This window comes from Colletotrichum godetiae, assembly GCF_030913485.1.
Source record: "Colletotrichum godetiae strain CBS 193.32 chromosome Unknown BDP55scaffold_26, whole genome shotgun sequence".
NCBI lineage: Eukaryota > Fungi > Ascomycota > Sordariomycetes > Glomerellales > Glomerellaceae > Colletotrichum > Colletotrichum godetiae.
The window spans coordinates 45,439-67,937 of NW_026851274.1; the positions used below are offsets into that span (position 1 = coordinate 45,439).

Sequence of the window (22,499 nt, forward strand, 5' to 3'; positions counted from 1 at the left end):
TATCGGTCCTATTTATAGACCGTTTATTATTTATCGGTCTTTTTTATTATTATATAATTTATTTATAGTTTTTCTAACTTAAAAGATATTATCCTAAATTTATTCTTTTATATATATGGTATAATAGCTACTATAGGCCTTATAGGGCAAGATCCTGGCCTCGTTATATATATTAGGTCGTAATAGCTCGGTCCTAGTTCTTTAAGATTAAAATATCCCTAAAATCCTAAAACAAATTAACGTCGTTATCGGTATTTATTTATTATAATTTTATTATAAATAAGGTCGACGCTTATTTAGCTCGTCTATTCCTATAATAAAATTAACGCTTATTTAACTAGCCCGTTAATATAAAAAAAATTAATATTTATTTAGCTCGTCTCTTCTATAAATAAATAACTACTTAGTTCGTTAAAAAAGAGGTTATATTACTAATTATTACGCTTTATATATAGTAAAATAATAATAATATTAAAATATCTCCTTTAAGATTTCACTATACCTTTATAGTAAAATCTCTAAAAAATACCTTAAAAATTCATAGGGAAATCCCGGGGAAATCTCCGTAATATTTAATAGCCTTTCGCCAAGAATTCCTAGTAAATTCTCGCGGGGCTTACCGTAAGGTCTTTCACCATAGTAGCAGAGAAATCACGGTGAAATCTCCCTAACATCTACAAGAAATCGCAATAGTAACTTATTCTATAGTTCTTCCGTTCTATAAAGGGTAACCGTATCCTTATTTTATATATATATATAGTATATTATAATTACCGTGGCCTGGTAGCTGGCCTCTGGGTTAATTATATATGTTAGGTCGTAATACTAAGTATATCTCTCCCTCTCGGGCTTAATTAATTCTTTAGCTTATTTAATACTTTAATTATTATAGCTTATAAAGGTATACTAGTAAAATAGCGTAATATCTTTTAAAGGTCCGGTATTCGGTTAGGCAAGACCACGAACGTTATAGATAAATATAATATCTTATATATATTAGTCGATACCTTTATTAACGGGGTTATTAATTAATATATATCTTTAGTTAATAAAGTACGTCATTTCTACTCTTATAAATACCTTTATTTTATATATTCTCAAGCTTTAATTTTTTATATAATATAAATTCATTATTCTGTCTCTCAAAGTCACTACTGCTAGCTAAACGATAATAAGCTAGGTCTATTAGCACCTTTCCCTAGACATCGTGTAAATGGTAACTTACCTCGATCAGCTTCTCGGTCAGAAGGAAGCATTTTCTATCTTGATCCTGGCTAAAATTGAACGAGCACGAGCGCCACAACCCGCTAAAACCCATATCCTCGAGGATCTCATTCAAGACGGCCGTGGACTCCAGGGCTGTGCTGAACTTTGGATTTGATGTGAGTGAATGTAGCAAGTCCTGCGCAGACTCCAAAGTCGATGAATTCTGGCAATGCAAGAGCACATCGTCCAGGATAGAGACAATAGGCCCACAGCTGTTGTTCAATCAGTCAAACAGTCCGCCTAGATGAGAAGATATAGAGAAAAGCTTACAGATGCATAATCACAGACGGCCTGGCTGCTGCTAGTTCCGTCAGCCACTGCAATGTCCGATTTTGCAGTGCATCTTCCAAGTATTGAAAGTCAATCAACTCGATGGCAGTATTTAGGAGGAGGTCTTTATCCTTCATGCCGCCGAGATCATCATATCTTTGCTGGCCAGTGACATCTCGTAAAAGTGAAGGGTCAATTCCCGCAAGCCATAAGCTGTCTCTGAGCTCATCGCTCTCGACTGTTCGTGCAAGGATGAGAGCCATGTAAGGCGACCGAGACAAGTCATCAGGTGGGACCCCAGCGTCACCGATAGGATTGCCGGCCATGTCTAGGAAGGCCGAAAGTACTCGCATGGCATTCGTTTTGGTGGTAGTGTCCGCAAGACCACGAGCGAGACAGGCGCAGACTGCGAAATGGAAGTTCTCCGGCGTGAAGTGAATACCGTACGCGTCATCCAGAGGCAAAGCCGCTTCTTCGAGCTGGACGCGGCCCTGTAGCAAAAGAGGGCCCATCTTGTCACCTCTGAGGTCACCCACAGTGCTGATGTTAGTCATGACGGCCTCCAAGAATTGCGCTGTGCAGTTGAATAGGGCCGGAGGTACAAGCCGTAGGAGGGAAATGGCTAGCCAGAAGAGTTGCAAACCATAGCGAGATGCCGAAGGGAGCTTTGCCATCATCTTGGACAGAGAGGTCACAATGGAAATGAGCATATCACTATTGGTGTCGTCTCCTAAGCGACCGACACTATTCCGTAGAGCGACCAGCACTTGGTAAAGTAAGTCGTCATCCACTTCCTCTCGTGCCAAACAGCCCATGACAGCAAAAGCACGGGGCTGAATAGCTGGGTTATTCTGGAATGCAGTGCTGGCCACCAGACTCATCCAGCGTGATCTCCAGGCGTTGGAGATGTCAACAGATGGCGCTGCTACCGAGCAGACCTCAAACAAGACCGCCGCTAGGTTCTCAGTGGCGGCCAGTGAAGGCCCAGCATCCTGCGTAGTCGACATGGAGGCTCCATCGCGTAAGAATGGGGGAGGTGTTGAGAATATCTCGCTCCTGGGCTCGCTAAGGTAGTCTAAGCTACCCCTGAGCTTGTTGAAGCGAGTTTCGTCCAGGTTGAATGAAGTGCAAGCCGCATGTACAGTGTTGACAAGCAGCCTATGTACTAGCAAACGGACCTCCGGAGCACCAGTGTTGGCCAAGATTGTGACGATGTGAAATATCTCTGGCAGATATAGCTGAGACTGCACGCCATTATCGAACGACAATGACAGACAGAAATGAAGCAACACGCATATCTCGGCCCACACTGTGTTGTCAGGCAAGTACTTCGTGGGTCTGAGGGAAGACCGATTCAACGCCTTGCGTAGCCGGGATATCACCTTGCCACGCAGAGTAATGCTGCCCATACCGGAGACGATTGACGACAGGGCTTCCATGGGCTCCTCGGAGAATCCAAAGCTTAAAGCTGCTCTCATGAGCTCCTCGAGAAAAATGTCGAGTATTGTTTCGTCCTGGTAAATTGCGGGCCAGACGACTTGCTCAAGCGTATACGTAAGCCCGTGGTCTGACATGGCCACATCTATAAGTTTGCGGAACAATGCTGCAATCTTCTCCTTTCCCTTTTCGGCATCGGATTCATTCGCTAAAACTCCAGTGCGTAAGCCGGGCAGCCATGGAGCCATGTATGCCAGGCTGAGCGGCTTCTGCTCGTCAGTGAAGGTCTCCCATCCGACAAAGAACTCGGTCAAAAAGTCGAAGGTTAGTTGAGGCTCGGACGTTGCCAACTGCCTGCTGATCTTGATGATGAAATGAGACGGGTCCATAGGTACGGAAACATCTACGGCGGTGATCAGCAGCTAAACTTTGGTGGAAATTGACCTTCCACAGCCATTTCACTTCGCAACATACCTTTGGTGCACATTAAGTTCGAAGCCGCGCCAAATTTAAAGGCCTTACAAAGGGCGCCGAGAAGATTGTACGATGAAAGTCTGAGGACGTGGTCGGAGCTTGACAGGTTTGTCAAGGCTAGATTCAGCAAAGTACCCGGAACATCCTGTGGACGGATTAATCGTTCGTAGGCCTTGTGCGCCCTTGTGTCCTTGCCGTACTTGGCCTTTGCGCCACGGATTGTCTGGAGCACGTCGGTCTTCTTGGGACTGGTGAAGTACATGACAATCTTGCCATTATCCGCACGTAGACCAAAGGCTGAGTCATCCTCGGTCTGTATTGACGTAGGAGCTTCTTCCACTTCGCCTAACCTGAAGATGTCGTTCACCGTCGTGCTCAGCCGATAGCCAGGGAAGACCTCCTGCTTCTTGGTGGTTGTGACCTGTACAAATTGACTGCCAACCTTGATGACAACCTCAATTTTACCCTTTGTCTTGGAGAGTCGGGTGATGGGCTGAAACACGTATCGGGTATCTGTGACAACGCTGATTGTCTCCTTAGGTAGGTGAAGTTGGCTCAAATGAAAGTGGGCTTGCAAATCTTGAAGGCTGCCAATCAAGTGGTAGTCGACATTCTTTGGATTGAAGACGCTGTTATCGCTCTTGGCAGACACCCGTAGAAGTCTTCGGAAGCATTTCCTGCTGTACGTTAGCTATGCCAGTCTGACCAAGAAGGAAGGAACACAGAGTGCATCCCCTGCCTTGTTGATGCTTACCTGAACGCGCTATTCATGTTGTAGACGTAGACTCTAACAAGATTCCGAGATAATTCCACAGGCGTGAGCTGTTCAAGCTTCTTAAAGAGCTCATCTTGGGGTTCATTCTGCCCATTGTAGCATGTGGCGTCGATGAGCAGACCAAAGGGCTTATGCCACAGACGGCTTGCAATCTAGATGAGGACAGAGTTGGTCAGAACGGACGACGAAGAACAAGAAGCACTCTTTCATGGTCAAAGGGATTGGTGACTACATCGAGCCGAAGGGGCGGAGTTGGCACTTACCTTTAGGTAACAGTACAAAAGTGTATCGTAGTCTATGCTCTCTGCATCAATGTGCCGTAGGATGATGCAAATAATGGAAAGAGAGTCCTACAAGATGCACTTAGCATTGATTGGAAGGAGCTTTGCAAGGGTGATACAGTACCTTGCTTTCGCCTCCGTCATAGACGGCTCTGGCAGTGATGAAAGATTCAGTACTACGGAAAGCGTTCCGGAGCATGAAATTTTGAAACCTCGAGTATGAAGGCGGAGTATTTGTCGATATCTGTGGTCTGTTCCAGGTCACAGCCAAGGGCGGAGGGCCTAAGTTCGTGATGAGATTGCGCAAAGGCTCGAGAACGGGCGACCGACCCCGAGACACCTCAGCGGGCGAGCGCACAAAGTCCTTCCGTTCCTGGGTGACAAGTCTCTGGCGCATATGATCCCAGTGGTCATATAAAAAGCGATGTAGCGCAACGCAAGAGCCGAAGTCGAAGGATTCGATGGTAGGCGGAGTTTCGAGGTTCTCTGGAGGCACCTAGCGCAGAGTCACAATGAGCTTTTGAAGGTAGATCGAATTGCATCGTGCTGGGCGACGGGAATACTCACAGAAATCTCGCGCAAGAAGGTTGTGACCTTATAGATGTTCTGGGTAAGGAAGTCATTCAGTGGGAACATATAGGGTTCCTTGGCCCCAAAGAGAACATTGTTTGCCAAGTTCTGAATGACCTTCGCGATGAGAAGAAGCCCTCGTCGCATCTCCTTTGACGGCGTCGTGGTAACTAGGCCTTCGACTTCAGGCGCAACAATGGCTGGGCAGAAGAATCGAAGGAAAACGAACGCCCCAACAGCCGTGTACTTAGCCTCCTGAAACCGTGGGAGCACGGCAGAAGAGATCTGTGAGTCTCATTAATAGACAGCACAAGGGAGTTGGGGATCGGTAGACGTACAATATTGCAGATCCTGCGGAATGAGGCTGGCATGGTCGAGGACGACGCACAGATGTCATCGATGAACACCTTTGCTACGATACGCAATTGAAGGGCATTCTTCTGGAGCTCATCTGTAGAACTCACGCGAGCTGGGTCCAACTCGAGATCTAGGTCCTTCGAAGTCAACATCAACCTCTCGACGACCTTTTGCAGTGTAGCCTTGAGGTACGGTTGTCCTTTCCACTTGGCATAGACGGAAAGCATTTTGGTTGCGACGCACGTCCGCCGTAAAATCTCTGATTCGTTGTCTGCATAGATGGTTAATTGGAAGAAGATTCCCCACGAGCGAGTAAAAGATGCCGGTCCCACCTGTTTCTTCGATCTCTTGCTTGATGAGAACTTCTAGTAGCTCGAAGCTGAGACCACGATGTTCGAAGATTGTCAGCAGAGAGACAGTCAGCTCGTCAACCTCGCTGCTTGGGCACACAGCGCTCATCGCTGCTACCAAGGTCATGTCTTTTGTGAGGAGCTGCGGACTGTGTCAGAGCCTGGAACGCCCAGCCAACGAGGGGCCACACAGCTTCGCTTACCTCGAGTAATTCGTCATACTTCTCACTGACGGCAGCGTCTGTCAGATTGCTAAATTCCGTCCCCTGAATGAGGATGTTGTAGAGTACTTTGACGAAGGCTGTCCTGATTTCGACGTTGTCATGGTACCCAATGTTAAGAGAGTGCTTCAGGCCGACGTCGATATTAGCACTGAGCAGATTTGAGAGAATGGTGATGGCAAATTCTGACGAAGATCCGCCCTCATCGCGGCTGGTGATTCCCGCCAGCAAATCGTTTCTACCGCCTTCAAGAGACTCGTGGTTGAGCAGCGAAAGGAATCTGTTGAAATAGGTATGGAACATCTGTGACTTGAGCTCGCTCGTTCCAGCGTCGGTCTGACCCTCGCCAGGCTGCAAGGGTAGACGGAAAGTGAGTTCGGCTAGTGACTTCAAACAAGCTTTGTCTAGGTCCTTCTGCACTCTTACGACTTCATCTAGACGGCCACTTGAGCTGGTACTTGGGTCTAGACGCGGAGACCGAGGCCGAGCAATCCAGCCAAAGATGTACTCCAGGAGCTGATTTCGAATTCGCACGTCATCTCTGAGATTCAGGTGTTCTTTTCTCTTTGTCACGGCCTCGCAAAGCTGACAGACCTTGATCTTGACTCGGAGGGTATTGGTGCTGTCAGCAACGCCGTCGAGGAACTTCGCGAAATTGAGTGCGAGGGCACCAAGGTGTATGGCTGAGGCGGCACCGAGGTCTGAAGGGCTCTCAAGCCGCTCCACAAGCGCTTTCAGAAGAGAGATAGCCTGCTCCGCAAAAATGATTTCGACATCCTGTGCCTTATCACTCGGCGCCAGTGCACCAGTGAATAGGACCTCAAGCTCAGACTCGAGAGATTTGAAGAGAGACTGGTAAAGTGTGGATGACACCTCACTTGATAGAACCTCCCGGGTTGCTTCTCTGATCCTGACGCTTGCACATCCGAGAAGTTGGATGCTCAGCTTCAGGTACCTGCTCAATAAGGGTTCTTCATGATTCTCGGAAGAGAGCTTGTCAATCCACCTCAGGCCGCTTAGTGCTGGTTCTTCAAGGATGATTGTCTGGTTCGCCGTGCATATTCCACCAAGAGATGCGAGGAAACCCGAGTAGTTTCGCCACTCGGTCAGCGTTCTTTCATCGACAGCATCGACAGGTGCCATTGAAACTTCTCTTGAAAGAAGAAGCCATCGTTCGAAACCATACTCCCACGCCGAGAGGATGCCGCTCGTAGGATACTGCAAGCGGCGGAGCAAGCCGCGAACTCTTTTTTGAAAAGCCACGAGCCCCGTGAATCGAAATGCTCGGGAGGCGATCTCGCCGTACACTTCGCCGTTACGTAGCAGTGAGGCGAATCCCTTGGCTGTATCAGAGGTAATGTCCACAAGATTGTTCTCCTCGAAAAAGAGGCCTATGCACGAGGTCACCGTCTGACAGGTTTCGACATCTGCAGAGCATAAGGAGACTAGGAGTGTTGTTTCGAGTCTGGAGGATGCTGCCTCTATTTCGGGTACGCCTTCGGGCATATCGGAGAGCTCCTTGAACGAGTCAAGAATTGTTAGTTTGATGAGGGATGATAGCTTGGCTAGGAATGCAAACTCGACTTACCCGTAGCGACGCTAGCAAGAACTTCCGGGCTTCAAGGTACTCATGAATAGCCTTCACCTCTGAGCCATTGCCATCAGATGTGACATCGTTGCACATATTGAGTAACACCAGGGAGCTGCCCGAGCTGATATTAGCTCATCTTCACGTCTGAAAAGGACCGGGAGGCCACCATTCGTCATACCTGCGTCTCCAAAATTCCCTCCTCAGTGCTGCAGAACTCAGTCTCCCGCGAGCACGCAGTGTGTCGATGATGGTGCTGTCGGAAAAGAGGCGTTTCGCAACACCTGTGGCGAGTCTCCTAATGGTCGGGTTGGCGGACACGACACATGAGAGAAAGGACAAAAACACATCCTCATCGGCGGCGCCGGTGACTGTATCGCCTTGACCGTCACCGTCGAAGAGAGAGCGGGGCGAGGCGTCTAAAAACCTGAGAACATCGCATGCCATATTTGTGAACGAGTGTAGGTTCGAGTCGCGGCGCGGTAGGGCCAGAGCTACGGCGGTAGCTTCTGCTGGCAAGTCCGCGACAGCCTGCTGCCTAGGTCACCAAACTGGCCGACAAAGGGAATGCGATGGGGTGTGAACGCAGAAGGGGTTCATTCTCATCGGACGTACCTTGAGCTGGGTCCGCATGAACGGTCCCGCGACAGCAAAAAGCTGCTCATAAACATGCGAGTCGTTTTGACGAGCAAAGTAACGGCAGCCTTGGACGACGGCGGTCTTAAAAGCCTGTGGAGAAGAGAGGCCGAGATATGACTCTCTTAGAGAGTCAACACAGCTTTCTAGACTCAGTTCAGCAAGGCTGACAAACGCAGCTGTCATCAAGTCTTGATCGAATAAGGAGGTCTCGTTGCCGCGCCGAAAGACAGCCTCGCGGACCTCGTCTTGTACATCCATAGCGTAGCTCACCAATGCGGCGTCGTCTTCGACAACGAAGTGGCGAGATGCCCTTAGAAGGGAAACCAATGAGTAAGCAGCCTGCTCGTTCTTGTTCCTCAGGGCCTTTCTTAAGTTGTCTAGAAAGCCAACCTTCTTGGCCATACTGCTACTCTTGGCCTCGCGGAGATTACTAGCGACCTCGAAAACATCGGGTAGTAGGAATAACAATGTGGTCTGTAAAGGGTACAAAACTCCTTTCTTGCGACCATTGTCAACGACCGTCTGCGTCATGTCAAACAGAGTATCGGCGCCACCGTCGAGACGCCTGTGTAAAGTGTGCTGCTGTACGAATTCATGTGGATATCGATCAAGCCACCTGGTGACTAGCAAGGGGGCGACGACGGCAACGGTATTTTGGAAGGATTTGCGAAAATGCAGGAAGCTAGAGCATATCTCCTGGATTATGAGGCCCAGTTTTTGGGCGTCGACCCAGAAGAAGGACAGGATCTTAAGGACCGCCAGGGAAGCCTTATCGTCGTCGGGGGTAGCGGCCGACTGACCAGGAGCAGCTTGCACTACAGCTGCAGTGCGAACGGTGTATACGACGTTCCTGAAGTAGTCAAACGAGCAAGACCATGTAGAGGCCGTGACGTATTCCACGATGATTCTAATGCAAGGTTCCAAAACTGCTAATTGGGTAGTGGGCAGTGTTTCGTCTTCCTCGGCAGCGTCAGTATCACCGGGAAGCGGCGAGGCAAGCCCACCCGAGGAGCGGGCAATGGAGTCGGCGTGTCTCGAGGTATCGTCAAGGATAGTGGACGAGGGCAGAACATAGCCCTCAGGGATGGGCTCAACAAGCCACTTGACCAAGTCAAACACGCGGTTGACAAGGGCTTCGTCCAACGGCTCGGGAACATTTGCGAGGTTTGCTGGGGTAACACGACGAGTGTCGGCATCGGCAGAAGGCTGGCGTAAGCCTTGCGCCTTGACTTGATCCCAGTGGGCGGCGCAGCAGTCTGCAGCAAGGGCAAGAACGTAGACTTCGGAAAGGAGAACATGAGGAGGATGGGCGGGCGGGGGGAGACCCTTGTAGTTTCGTATTATGTCTTCGAGGAGTGCGACGAGGGAATCGAGAACAAAGGCGACGGCAGAGGTACTGATTTTGACCAGTGTCGACCTCGTGATGAGGACAACGTCGTCCTGCTGAAGCTCCTGCCCATGGGTTCCTGTCCTGTGAGGGAGCTAAGAGGGGCGCAGATGTTGTCAGTCAAGTCTCCAAGAGCCAGGATACGCAAGCAAGTCGAGAGAAGGAAGAGAAGGAGGGGGCGCGTCGCATCTGACGATCAAGGTCCGAAAGAAAGGGAAGGAGCGACTTACTCTAGTGGCAAGCCTATCGACCAGGCAGCCGACGAGACCAGCATCGCCGTTCATGTCTGCGCTCCAAAACGATAAAGCTCATGACCGTACGCGCGCGTCCTCAGTGTTCTGCGCCTCCCTCCAGCTCAAGCAGTGTGATGACTTGGCAGAGTATTGCGATGGGCTTGTGTGGTTCCCAGGGTCGTAGACGTTCTGTACAGCGGAGCTCAATGGCGACGGACTACGAGCGCAAAGCCGAGGTATCGCTGGGTCGAGAGGGCCAATTGGCTCGTCGTCGCAGTCGTCGTCGAAGAGAGGTAGCCGGCAGGAGAGCGAACGATGCGCTGATCTGGGGTGTACCACCTAAGGTGAGGTAAAGAAGGATTAAAGTAATCGAGTTAGGCGATAGGGAGCGACTAGTTGCGTTGAATCGGCATCCGCTTGGTTTGCGGTGGTGACGAATGGGACGCCCTCTTCTTCGTCCTTGAGGTAGGCAAAGAAATGTATTGAAAAAAAGACGAAAGATGCACCTGCATGCGTTTGACAGTCGTCCATGTCAGGAGTCCGGGAGAAGGTGGAGGGGTAGCACTGATAGCGTCGTCGGGCCCGAGCAGAGCTGCTACCTGAGATGGGTTTAGTCGCCTTTTGAGGCGAAGTACCTTACCTTACTTACAAATAGGTACCTCAGCAATACGTCTTGAACCGTACCTTACTTACCTGATAGCGACCTGACCTTAATTAAGGTACCTCGACTTCCACGGAGCTTTCAAAGAGACCAATGGGCAGTCGCAACATGGATGGGCAAGTGGACCTGGGGAGGACGACAAAGTAAGACGGTTCTGTCTCATAAAAGGGCAAGAGTCCAGCTAATGCCACTTAGAAGTTCCTACGTACCTACCTCACGTATCTTACATCACCACCTACCTACAGTCTGTCCAAAGGAATACCTACCAGTATAAGCTCTATAGTCGTGGCCCGGTCTGCATGAAACGCCATGCAACGCCATGCAACGCAGCAAATGTCACGTCCCAGCTGTACTTCCCCCTTCGGGGTGAGGCGAGTGGAGATGGTGTGCGCGGAACGGGATGGGATGCCAAGATTCTCCAAAAGCTAAGGTAAGGTCGGAGCTCGTAGCTTCGGTATTTAAGGTACCTTACCTTACGGTGCTCCTTAAGGTAGGCCGGTAGGTACGTAAACTTATACGTACCTACCGAGCTACCTTGCCTCATTCCCGTCGGAAGGCCTAATGGGAGAACCGCAAATCAAAGACATCAATCCGTGTCTTCTGTATCTTCAACTTGACCTGAGGCACCTAGAGGTGACATGTATTTCCGGACACTACGGGAGGTGGTCCAATTGCTTCTGGGTCCTCGAGGCTTTAGGTAGTTAAGGTAATCCGAGCCCGGAAGATGGCGTGGGGCAGCTGATCTGAAGCCAAGCACCACCTCAGCCAGTCACCTTCGACCTGTCCCTGACTGAGGTGCGGTAAAGTGCCTGGTACCTTAGCCAGGAGGTCAACCTAAAAAAATGTGAGTACCGGCGGGGGGATGCTCACTTGCGTGCTTACCTGCGCCTCACCTTACCTTACCTTACCGTATGGATTATGGAAACTTGGGCCTCAGCGTTTCAATTTTGAGCCCCGACAACCTAAGCTGGAGCTCTTATGATATCAGCCAGTCAGCACCCGCGTTATAACTTTGGCCGATACAACTGCCATCCGTCAATTCGGGCTCACAGCTTATTGCTAATACGGATGGCCAAATATAACCCAAGGTGGATGTTTTTCAGGTCACTATGCGTCATCGTTGAACACTTCCAGGAGCTGGCTTTACTATCTAGGTATGTTAACCACGAATCGCTGCCACAATGGTATTGACACAAGCCTATGGCGCTATCTCCGCTACCTAGCAGCAGTTAGCTCCACGGAGCAACACGCCATATCTCTGGCGACTCGTCTACAATGCCCGCCCATCTACACTATTCGTACGCTATGCGGGTGATACCGATCCATCCATTCCCGTGTTTCCAAGCCTCCTGCTTTCGTCGTGAAAGTCCCCTGTGCGGATACACGGTAGACACGTTGATCTCCCGCAGCAACTCCCCTCGAAACATCAGTAATTGTTGCGTCCGCCGCCATATCTGCCACCTCCACCTCCACCGCCGCCGCGTCCACCGCCATAGCCGCCGCGGCCCTGGTAGCCCCCACGGCCCCCTTGCCGACCTCCGTCGGGATAGCTGTACTGCGAATGTGGCCCTGGTGGTGGTGGTGGTCCGTAGTTTTTGGTGCTGGTTGTAGCCTCCTCCACGGTAGGAACCGTTAGATGCTCGCCCGTCGTTTCCATATCCTGCTGGAGGGGGCGGCGGTGGTAGGCCCATTCCGAACCCAGGGTGCCCCGGGGGAGGAGGTTGCCATGATGACTGGGTGGGTGGTAGCCCCGACGACTGGAATCCTTGCCGCCCATAACCACCACCATTACCTCCGTACGAGGGCGGTCCCCGGTCTTGGCGGCCCTGTCCGCCATCAGGAGCGTAACTGAACTGGCCCCCCCTCCGACCGCCGTTGTGGTGTCCACCGCCGCGTTGAAAGGGTACTCCGCCATAGCCACGCCCGCCTCGGGCTGACTTCCCCTTCAGAGTCTCAATATCGTTGCGATCTAGAGCTGGAGCCGGAGGCTTGGCGCCGCGCAGCAGCATTGACTTGTGAGGGTGCGAACTTTCTGGGAACGTGTACCAGACTCTGCTTCACTGTTAGTCCCGGCAACTGACAACCTTCACCCTTTACGATATCAACTTACCTTAGAGACCTATCGTAGTCGAGATTCGGCATTCCACCGCGCTCCAGGGGATATACCAACTCTCCGTGAGGCAGATAGTCAGGAATCTTCTCAATGTTGCCAGCCAAACCGTCACTGGTCCGCGGACTGAGCTTGAGCGTCGGCGCTCCCTTTTTCTTAGAGTAGAAACCAGTGGTGATCTCATCATATAGTTCGTGGTGAGCATCTGATAAGAGCAGCACATCTCTTCCGACGCCATTTCGCGCCTTGTCTGCCTCACTCAAGAGAGGGTACTTTGTCTCGATGGCGGCGAGCAGCCTTGGCATTTCGATAAACGGCAACAGTGCGACTCCCTGCCATGCCATCTTCTTTCCGTTCAGATCAATTTCGAAATCTGACGGGTAAAAGTCGATGACATTGCTATCTTCATTGAGCATAAGGTCATGGAAGACTTCGGGCAATGCGTGGCGAGAAGCGGCAGGCAGCACACTCATCAACTGCTCAAATGGCTTTGAGATCCGACCCTTTTCGAAATGAACATCCATCTTGTCAAGCTCAACAAAGTCGGCAGCGAAGGGCGCATAATGGTATGGGTAGTACCATTCCCATGAGGGACAGCCCTGGAAGTAATACAGTAGAACCCACGACAGGCCCTCCACGTAAGCCTGCGCAACCTTGTGCCGGAACTCGAGATCGCTCCGATCAACGTGGAACTTCTGTTCGTAGTATCGATCGGCGTAACCCTCTTCCCACATTCTGACATGATCCACCGCAGCCTCCTCGGCAGCGGACGTGCTGGGCCCCTTTGCGGTTGTCGCGGCGGAATCGGCCTTGGCTGTCGAGTCATCTTCGGCTTTGCGTTTCCCCAGTACGGAGGTCTCATCGGCTGACTTAGGGACCTCTTCCTTCGTGGCCTTCGCCGAGTCATCTTCCTGGCTGGGCTCATTCTTGGGCATCAAACCTTTGAGTTGGTCCCGTATAGCGCTTGCGGCACTCTTGTTGGCAGTGTTAGCATTCATGTTCGAAGATCGACCGACCACCTTGTCGTGGGTGATGCCATTTGGTCCTCCTGCCACAGCAAACAAGCTCAAGCCAGCAGACGCATCGTCGACTTGCTTTGGTTTGGCAAACCTTGGGTTACGCTGCTCCTCTTGAAGCTTCCTCCGCTTGAAGCCGGCCTCTCTACGATCTTCGGTTTCCTTTCTCCTCTTGAAGATCGCGTCCTCTTGCTTTGCTAGGCCATTGAGAATGTACTGCGCTCGACCCAAGTCGACGTGACCGTCCTTTGTGACATAGCCGCCCATGAATGGCAAGTTGTCTTTCCAAATGGCTGTCAACGTGTCGATTCCGTTCTCACGGATCTCCAGTGCCGGTAAGTGAGGCAAAAAGTCGTTGCCAACAAAACAGCACATGAAGACCCAGTCATCCAGTGCTCTCTCCAGGTCGAAGCGGAAGGGCAGACCTGGGACATTAAGCTCTACGGCCAAGTACTCCCGCAGAATGGGAACGTGGAGCCAGATGAAGGGCTTCAAAGTGGGGCTCTTCTCCTGTTCGTCAAATTCGCCGACCTTCTCCTTGGCCTGTCCACGACAAGCGCGAGCCTCGTGGCCCTTTTGTCCACAAAGCTTGCACATCTTGGTCTTGCTATCTTGAAAGAAGACATCCTCACGCAGAACTCGGAAGTGAGGCTCGTGAGTTGCGAGACCAAGCATAATCAAGTCGGCATCGAGGCCGTAAATGACGTGTCGGGTATTCGGGTCGTAATCGGGAGAGATGCGTTGAGATCGCACGAATGACATGATCTTGTGTTCTCCCTCGCCGGGGACTGTTGCATCGGAGATGATGATCTTGACCTTTGCCCAGGCTGGGTCCGTGTTGAGCTTGTACGCGCACCAGTATCTCAAGCTCGAGGCCAAGATGTCCATGAAGGGAGTGCCGGGAGTAATGGAATTGGAGTCGAAAGCCTTCTTGGCGGCTCCCTCGAGCGTGTCATCGGGTACTGCGCCACCATTCTGCTGCTTCAACAACTTCAAGAGCTCTTGCTTATCCTCTTCTTTTTCTTGGGCCTCCTGCGCAGATCGGAAGCGACGAGATCGTTGTTGGTTCATCTTTGCACGTGGCGCGACGCCATCTAATAAAGAATTGTTTTACTCAGTAACGGTACCAACAGATGAAGTCAATGATGGGGAGGAAAACTAACCAACAGCAATCATCAGCAGCTTTCGCGGCCGGACCATATTGACGACACGATCCGTGTACCGGAAGACTTCAAGCATCATCTCCTCCTCGTCCTTGGGAGCTGGGCGATCCTCGGGGTGGGAACATGGATGGACGATACCATTCATGTCGAGATACAAGTTGTCGAGCTCCTCGCCATTCGGGTTCGGTCCGGTTGTGTCGACGGGGATTTCAGACCCATCATCCATCTTGACGGGTTGCTCCTCGATGACTGGGGAGATGATCTTGGGGTACTTGTTTGACAGCCATCGGAAAGCCGCCGGGATACCCATCTTGAATGATGTTGTGATGTAAGAATTATCTGCAACAAGGCAAAACTACGGCTTATGTGGTGATTTCGAAAGGCTGTTCGTCGCGCAAAGGGTGGAGCGAGCAAGTAGCTCCTGCGTCGCAAAGGAAGACTGTGTTGCGAGAATAGTAACGCATGGATGCTTGAGCCTTGTCGCTTGCGAGGTATTGCTTGACCGCAAATCGAGAGAAACAAAAAAAATCGTTTGACTAGGGCAGTTGCGGTCAGTTCGTCAGCAATGGTTCGTAGTCGCGGAATCGAAGACACAGGTGATGCAACAGTGAAAGTGGAAAATATGAGACTTCTCTGCGCAAGAGACAAAAGTGCGCCTACCTCAGGTTTGTCCTGTACTAATTTACCTTTGAGACGGGAAGACACAAGGTACTCTGACGAAATCAGACAGGGTGCCTTTGTGCGAAAGTTACCGTCGAAAAAGCGATGTTTACGTAATGTGACATGCTGCTTCTTCGATGACCCCGGTAATCCGGTAGGCAATCTTCACATATTCCAGTGACGTGAGTGTTGCGTCTCATTATTACATACATAGCGATCTATCTCTGTACCGGTGCGAGAAGCTGTCAAAGTACACCTTTCGTAAACGCTCCTGCGTGCGTCTAGATGTAGGAAGTCCCAGGCCTCTCGTCGTGCGACGAAATAAAGCTCTCCACAACAGCAGCCCAACCTAGTCGTCCCAATGCTTCGTTCTGTCTCTACATGACCGGTCCTCCCACAGCTTCTCGTGTTTAGCGCTACACTTCTCTCTGTCTTCCTCGTCGTCTGTTTCAGCTCCCGATGGCTGACACTTAACAAAACAGCATGTTTTCCATTTCCACTGCACCGGCGAAGCAGTCGGTCGGTGAGACCATCACCGTTTTGAGTGGTCGGCTGAGCTCAGCCACGCTCCTCGAAGACCGCCGTGCTGCTATACTCGGTTTACGCAGCTTTGCAAAGGACTTCCCTGCCTCTGTCGCCTCTGGAGCTCTTCGCAGTCTGATAGGTAGCTTGAGCAAAGATGCCGAAGATGTCGACACTGTCAAGGTCGTCCTCGAGACCCTGCTCATGCTATTCAGTCCTAACGAAGACAGCCCTGAAGCCTCGGAGGAGATTGCCCTCTGGCTCGCTGACGAGTTCACACAGCGCCAGGAGAACATAACGCTCCTCCTAGACTTTCTCGACTCCACTGACTTCTACTCGAGGCTGTACTCTCTTCAGCTGCTAGCTGCCATCCTCTCTGCCCGAACCGAGCGCACAGAAGAGTGCATCTTCACTGCCCCGCTGGGAATCTCTCGCCTTGTCGCGGTGCTAGACGACAGCCGCGAGGCCGTTAGAAACGAAGCCATCACACTCCTCACCTTTCTCACACCCTCGTCGACCGATATTCAGAAGCTCGTGGCGTTTGAGAACGCCTTTGATCGACTCTTTGGTATCATCTCTGCAGAAGGTTCCCTTCCCGACGGGGATCGTGTCGTGGAGGACTGCCTGATTCTGGTCGCAAACCTTCTCAGGAGGAATCCATCCAACCAGTCTCTGTTCCGCGAATCGGGCGGTATTCATCGTTTGTCTGTTTTACTAGAGGGTGCAGAGAAGGCTCAACGGGTGGACACAGAGATTGCAGCGTGGGCGCAGGCCCAGCGTGACCGGAACATATACGCGCTTCTGGCTGTCGTTCGACTGTTTCTAGTAGCAGGGGCCGTGGGGACGTCGCAGAACCAGCTTGCCTTTTGGCAACATGGCTTGCTATTCCACGCCCTACAACTGGCCTTCAGCCATGTAGCCCAGCTTCCAATCAAGGCCGAGGTTGGTTGTCTCCCATCATTGATCTTTGTGCTATCATGTTAAGAAGGTGCCTGCAGGCTCTAGTAACATGTGCCGACATCATCAGGGGCAACCCGAGCCTCCAGGAAGGATTCGCGCAACTTCAAGTCCCGTCTCCTCTCGAGCCGCCTTCAGCTGGATCTGGGCAAGCCAATGGTGTCGTCAAAGTCTATGTGATTGATGGCCTCCTAGACCTTACCCTCAGCGTCCAGGATCTGGAGGCGTTCGATTTACGTTTAGCCGCGTGTGACTGTCTCAAGGCTTACTTCTACAATCACGCAGACATTCGCTTACATTTTCTGAGGAGAGCGATCGAAGGACATGATATGGGAGCCGACGAGACGGCTAATGTGCTGACGGTGCTTTTGCGGCCTTCTTCAGATGCAGCCGTCGCTAATCCTTATCGAAGTTGGTTTGCCTCCACCATCATGATGCACTTGGTTTTTGATAATGCAAAGGCCAAGAACTTGGTCATGGCTGTCTCAGAAGGCGATGCTGAAAGTGGGGAGGAAGTCGTCACGAGCATTCAAACCATTGCTGCTCATTTGATATCCGGCTTGAACCGGGACGAGGACAGCCGGGTTGTTGTTGGCTACCTCATGCTGCTCCTTTGCTGGCTGTATGAAGACTTGGATGCAGTGAACGACTTTCTTGGAGAAGGGGCCAACACTCAAAGCCTGATACAGGCAGTGAATCATCCATACGCAACTGGTGACCTTGTCCAGGGTCTTTGCGCGATGCTTCTGGGCGTTCTATATGAGTTCTCGACGAAGGACTCACCGATTCCCCGAGCTGACCTTCATTCCATCCTCGTTTCTCGAATGGGGCGCGAAAAATACATCGACAAGCTATCTAAATTGAGAAGCGACCCACTGGTAAGGGATTTTGAGGTGATCCCTCAGAATCTTAGCAACTCCGGATTAGGTAGTTTGCCAGACGTTTACTTTGACTCGACGTTCATCGACTTCTTCAAGGACAACTACAGTCGAATTCTGCGTGGTATCGACCGAGACCCCGGCCTAGAAATTTCCGTGGTCAAGAATGGTGTCCAGACGGGGGTGTCCAGAGAACTCGTAGACTCCCTGCGGAGTCAATTAGCTGAAAAGCAGCAGGCCTTACAGGAGGCTCAAGTCAGCTTAGAGACGGTTAGTCGACAATTCGGTCAGGAACAAGCCGACCATCGGCGAACCCGGGAGACGACTGCTATGGAATTGGCCAGAATCAACCAAGTCAACGAGGGAATGCAGAGACAACACGATGCAGAGCTGCGGTAAGTCTGGATGACTAGTGTTAAGTGATGTCACTAACCAGCCAATTGTCTAGGAATCTGCAAAATAAAATTGCAAGTCTTCAGGAAGAACATAAAAAGCAGATTGAGCAGACACACCGCAAGATTGACTCTCAAAATGCGGCTCTGGAACAACAATACAGCAAGCGATTAGAGGAGGATCAGCGGAGGGCAGCCACTCACGTCACAGCTCTCGAGAAACAGAACAAGAAGCAACTTGAGGAAGTGCAGAGAAACACAGCTTCCCGCATCAAGGCGCTCGAGGAGGAGCTTGAACAGCAGGCTGAGCAAGCGCGGCAGACCGCCAAAGCCCAGGCATTTTCGCAGTCTGAGGAGCATCGCAAGCAGCTAGAGCAGGTGCGCAAGACAGCCGAATCGGACGCCGATCGCGTTCGCCACCGGGCTGAGGCGGACATGGCAGATCTCAAGGCTACCATCAGCCGTCTTGAGGTTGATCTTATGAAGGTGACTAAGTAATCACGTTATTGCTTGGATGTGAGGCTGACTCTTTCACAGGCCAAGAAGACGAAGGCGCAGGAGATTCAGGCCATTCGGGAACAGCTTGAAAAGAAGGAGCTCGACCAGCAGAGCCTTGCTACCAAAGCCAACGCCCGTGTGGAGCAGCTCGAGAAGAACTTACGTGAGACGCGAGAGAGGGTTACCCAGGTGCGAGAGTTCACTGCTGAAACCTTGACATTGAGAGAAATGCGTGTATTCTGACGTTGATCTCAGTGCGACGTGACTATTAAGAAGGCCGAGGAGGATAGAAAAGCAACTCAAAACGAGCTTGATGATCTGCTCATGGTATTTGGCGACCTAGAAGAGAAGGCGGCCAAGTATAAGGTGAGTCGAAAACAAAGACTTGAGCAAGTGTCCCGGACTAATCTGGTGCATATCAAGGCAAAACTCAAGGAACTTGGAGAAGCAGTATCTGATGGCGAAGACGACGATGGAGACGAAGAAGACGAAGAAGAGGGTAGCGAGGAGGAGGATGAGGATGAGGAAGAAGAAGAAGAAGAAAACGACGAGGACAACGACGACGACGAAAAAGACACGAAAAGCAAGGATCTGAAAAGCACGTCAGGCGCATGAGTCTTTAGCATAATGCTTGCCAATCCAAATGACGATCAGCTGCTTGCACACGCGTTGGTCAGAGGGCGTCAATACTTCAGGGTTCTATCTGTCTCTGGAGCTGTATTTCCTTAAGTTGGGATCTGACTAAGTCCTAGCCCATTTGCCTCTGCCGGCTTGTGCGCATCCTGGCCTTCCTCTTGTACAGTGTCATGATGTCTTGCCGAAGAAGAGGCCGCGTCGGCGAGACTTGTAATCGGCGTACTGGCATGTGGACAATCATCTGGTCAATATCCATCGCGTCCTGGAAAAAGGCGGACATTGTGTAGGCCGCATTAGAAGTCCATCTGGAGGATGAACGCCTCTAGCCGACCACTACCAGCAGTCCCTGGGTTCAATCGACGGTGATCTGCGTGTCGATGACATGGCTCGAAATTGCGGGTTCGGAGGCTCTTGCTAATTCATCTGAGTTTCCATAGTTGCGTCCTGCTGTTGTCCTGGCCTGGTACGGTCCAAGTATTGCTGATGGTCAGCGCCCGGGGGTTATTTTCGGGTGCCTTGAAGACAATATTGCCAGAGATCTCTGTGCCGGCGGTGACACTGGCGTTCTCCTCGAGATACTTGCTCATCAGGAAACCCTGCTTCCAGTGGGTGTCAGGACCTGCAGGGCCGGTAGTGAAGGCAACTTCGCCAGGTCTGATGACACTGGTCTCGCCGGCCTTAACCTGCAGATCCGCCGGGATCGAGTCGCTTCGAGAAGTCGTAAAGAAGATGTCGAACCAGGTCAAAAAGCCGTCAAGTGACGGAATATCTTTGGTCAAGTTCGATTTCCACTGAGTCTCAAAGTCAAGGTCCTCGATCTTGACGGTATGCAGGTCAATGTATGAGATCTGCGAGGGGGTGCCGCAGATGCAGTCCTCTGGCATGAGCTCGATACGAGCCTCGTCGTAGATGCCCTCCTTCATGGACTTCATGTCAAAGCCGTAGACGTCGTCCCAGAAGGTAACGAAGTCGGTGATGTATTCAGGATCCGAGACCGGTGCCACCCAGATGGTGGAGATGCTCGGGGCGATGAGGCCGTCGGGCTTGAGGAAACGGTCTCTGGCGACCAGAACGCTATTCATCATGGCTTCGTAAAGCAGGCAGTAGCCCATCCATTCACTGATGATGATGTCGACTTGATCGACAGGAAGACTGATATCCTCGACCCTGCCCCTAATGCAAGTAACCTTGTCAGTGAGGCCGTTGTTGAAGACGTTCTCGCGGGCCTTGTCGATGATATCGGACTTGTCAACGGCAAAAACCTGCTTCGCACCGGCCTTGGCGCAGAACATGCTCAGAATACCTGTTTTAGAGATCACGGTTTAGATGTCAAGGTCCACAAAGCTGGCAATGGCGTCGGATGTGAGACGTACCGGTACCACAGCCAATATCGAGCACGATCTTGTCCTTGAATAGAGACTTGTTGTTGTAGACGAAATCCCGGTAAGAGTCTGTTCGAACCTTGTCCTTCAGCATCGTCTCGTGAATATCTAGGAGGGACGTTAGCAAACTAAGCAGCCGGAACTTTAGGTTGAGCGTCTCTTACCGTTAGAGGCATATGACTCCCAGTAGTACTGAGACTCGTCCTTTCGGACACCCTTGTTGTCCAGATCACGCGGCTTCTCGCTCCGGGTTGCAACGGGCGTGTCTTCTCCCCAGCGCTGGTCAAGAGTCTGCTCAACGGCATTGCGGTAATTTGCGAATTGGGATTGAAGCTTCGCCAACTCTTCTTCGAGCTGAGCTTCCCGAGAAGCACCCCCTTGTGGTGCTTGCTGAGGATGCTCTGGCAACTCATCGTCAAGATCCAGTTCGGTAAGAGCCATAATCAATGCATCGTCTTCAATGACGGGCTTCATGTAGCGCTCGTCAGCAATGTCGTCGACGGTGATAGTCTCGGGCATAGCAGCACCATCGTAAATACGTTGGCGAACTATGGATGAGTCAGTAAACCCTCAATCTGTAGCAGGGAAATGGATTGCTGCTTCGATGTAAAGCATCCACACTATGTCTCAGGCCCCAGACTTACCAAAGTTGACAAGCTTGACGGTTCCAAAGAAGTCAAGGCCAAGTCGACGGCGGATGGCAAGGAAGTCAAAGTTGTGCTTCGTGCGGCAGTAAGACAACATGGCATCGACGTCAGGAAAGACGGTATCGTCAAGCAAGGAAATGAAAGATTGAGCCTCCTCCTCTTCGGGCTCCGCGTCATCCCAGTCAGACTCGTCAGACGAGACATCGGAATCGGCGCGAGCACCGTTCTTGAGATCGTCCTTGGTCATTTTTGGTGACCGAATTGAAATTTGCTTCTGTTTTTTTTTTTCTCTTCCTTGCTTAATTCCTAGTCGACTTGAAGTGATTCGTGCTTTTCTGGCAAACAAAACAAGTGTAAGGGATAGAATTAATTGTGAGGGTATGTTTTCTTCAGGTCTTCTTGGTGAGAATACCTTGCCTGAGCTGATATCGCCTTGGAGCCAAATGAGAGATGGAGTGAAGGATTGGATATTTTCCTCCTTCTCTAAGCTTGTGGGACTGTGCTGGGGCCCCAAAAAAATAATTTGGAACCTTGGAAGGGGCCGGCAGGCACGCCGGCCGGTTCCTACTCAAACCGCCGTCCAATAAAGCTGCGTTGACTTCTTTCCTTCCATGGCGGCCTCAGCTACCGTATACGGAGTACCTTCGTTGACAATGGAAGGGTACCCTTGATAGGTAAGGTAAGTTAAGATGGGACTTTAAGGAAAGGAAAAGTATGCCGGGCTAGATCCCGCCTTTGCATCCCCTTTTTTTCTTCCTGTTTTCTTTTTCCAAACCCTCTTTTTCAATTGCATCTGTATGTACTTCACACTACTTTCCTAATAGGAATTTGATAAATTATTTTGTTTACTTTTTTTCTGCCCCTCTCTGACTTGAAGCTACCCCTCCACCCCTCCACCACTCTACCCCTCCATTACCCCTCACATCGTACTTTTCAAATCTGAAGGTCAAACATGGCACAGAATAACGTCACAGTGGCCAAGTTGGCTTCACTCAATCGCTGGCAACACGCATAATGTAAATCAAAGAAGTAAGGGGGGTTGATTCCCAGAGACTAAAATTCCACGCCATCGGATTATTAGATCATCTATATGCCTGAGACAGTGATCAGTAAATCGTGCGTCTTCCTA

General features: G+C 51.0%; 4 protein-coding genes across 4 annotated transcripts; 1 reads left to right on the forward strand and 3 right to left on the reverse strand.

Annotated features, from left to right (window-relative positions):
- Positions 1–1,198: 1,198 nt before the first annotated feature.
- BDP55DRAFT_554597 (GTPase-activator protein for ras-like GTPase) lies at positions 1,199–9,899 on the reverse strand (the record flags this gene model as incomplete). Its single annotated transcript, XM_060569404.1, has 14 exons — positions 1,199–1,478; positions 1,537–3,376; positions 3,448–4,127; positions 4,202–4,374; positions 4,486–4,572; positions 4,628–4,999; positions 5,071–5,358; positions 5,412–5,701; positions 5,763–5,922; positions 5,984–7,519; positions 7,590–7,704; positions 7,771–8,120; positions 8,205–9,710; positions 9,846–9,899. The coding sequence occupies 14 exons, from the start codon at positions 9,897–9,899 to the stop codon at positions 1,199–1,201; spliced, it is 7,731 nt and encodes a 2,576-aa protein (XP_060428275.1).
- A 1,673-nt stretch (positions 9,900–11,572) lies between these two features.
- BDP55DRAFT_716448 (XRN 5'-3) lies at positions 11,573–15,513 on the reverse strand. The gene is made up of 3 exons (XM_060578340.1): positions 14,799–15,513; positions 12,620–14,729; positions 11,573–12,561 (listed from the first exon to the last, which is right to left on the reverse strand). Exons 1-3 carry the CDS (start codon positions 15,106–15,108, stop codon positions 11,802–11,804), a joined length of 3,180 nt encoding a protein of 1,059 aa, XP_060428276.1. The 5' UTR covers positions 15,109–15,513; the 3' UTR covers positions 11,573–11,801.
- A 228-nt stretch (positions 15,514–15,741) lies between these two features.
- Positions 15,742–19,148, forward strand: BDP55DRAFT_667110 (p115 like vesicle tethering protein). Its single transcript, XM_060575154.1, has 5 exons — positions 15,742–16,922; positions 16,979–18,210; positions 18,264–18,693; positions 18,745–19,071; positions 19,129–19,148. Exons 1-4 carry the CDS (start codon positions 15,942–15,944, stop codon positions 18,946–18,948), a joined length of 2,847 nt encoding a protein of 948 aa, XP_060428277.1. The 5' UTR covers positions 15,742–15,941; the 3' UTR covers positions 18,949–19,071; positions 19,129–19,148.
- Positions 19,149–19,760: 612 nt separating this feature from the next.
- BDP55DRAFT_729672 (methyltransferase) lies at positions 19,761–21,617 on the reverse strand (the record flags this gene model as incomplete). The annotated part of the gene is made up of 4 exons (XM_060579596.1): positions 19,761–20,644; positions 20,715–20,831; positions 20,888–21,271; positions 21,368–21,617. 4 exons carry the CDS (start codon positions 21,615–21,617, stop codon positions 19,761–19,763), a joined length of 1,635 nt encoding a protein of 544 aa, XP_060428278.1.
- Between the last annotated feature and the right edge of the window lie 882 nt (positions 21,618–22,499).

Bases quoted from the DNA above. Each gene is read 5' to 3' on its own strand.
- BDP55DRAFT_667110 (XM_060575154.1), top strand. From the start codon at position 15,942: ATGTTTTCCATTTCCACTGCACCGGCGAAGCAGTCGGTCGGTGAGACC. The intron at 16,923-16,978 runs GTTGGTTGTCTC...AGGTGCCTGCAG, and splicing joins AGCTTCCAATCAAGGCCGAG to GCTCTAGTAACATGTGCCGA. The intron at 18,694-18,744 runs GTGACTAAGTAA...ACTCTTTCACAG, and splicing joins TTGAGGTTGATCTTATGAAG to GCCAAGAAGACGAAGGCGCA.
- BDP55DRAFT_716448 (XM_060578340.1), bottom strand. From the start codon at position 15,108: ATGGGTATCCCGGCGGCTTTCCGATGGCTGTCAAACAAGTACCCCAAG. The intron at 14,730-14,798 runs GTTAGTTTTCCT...ATTCTTTATTAG, and splicing joins GCTGCTGATGATTGCTGTTG to ATGGCGTCGCGCCACGTGCA. The intron at 12,562-12,619 runs GTAAGTTGATAT...ACAGTGAAGCAG, and splicing joins GACTACGATAGGTCTCTAAG to AGTCTGGTACACGTTCCCAG.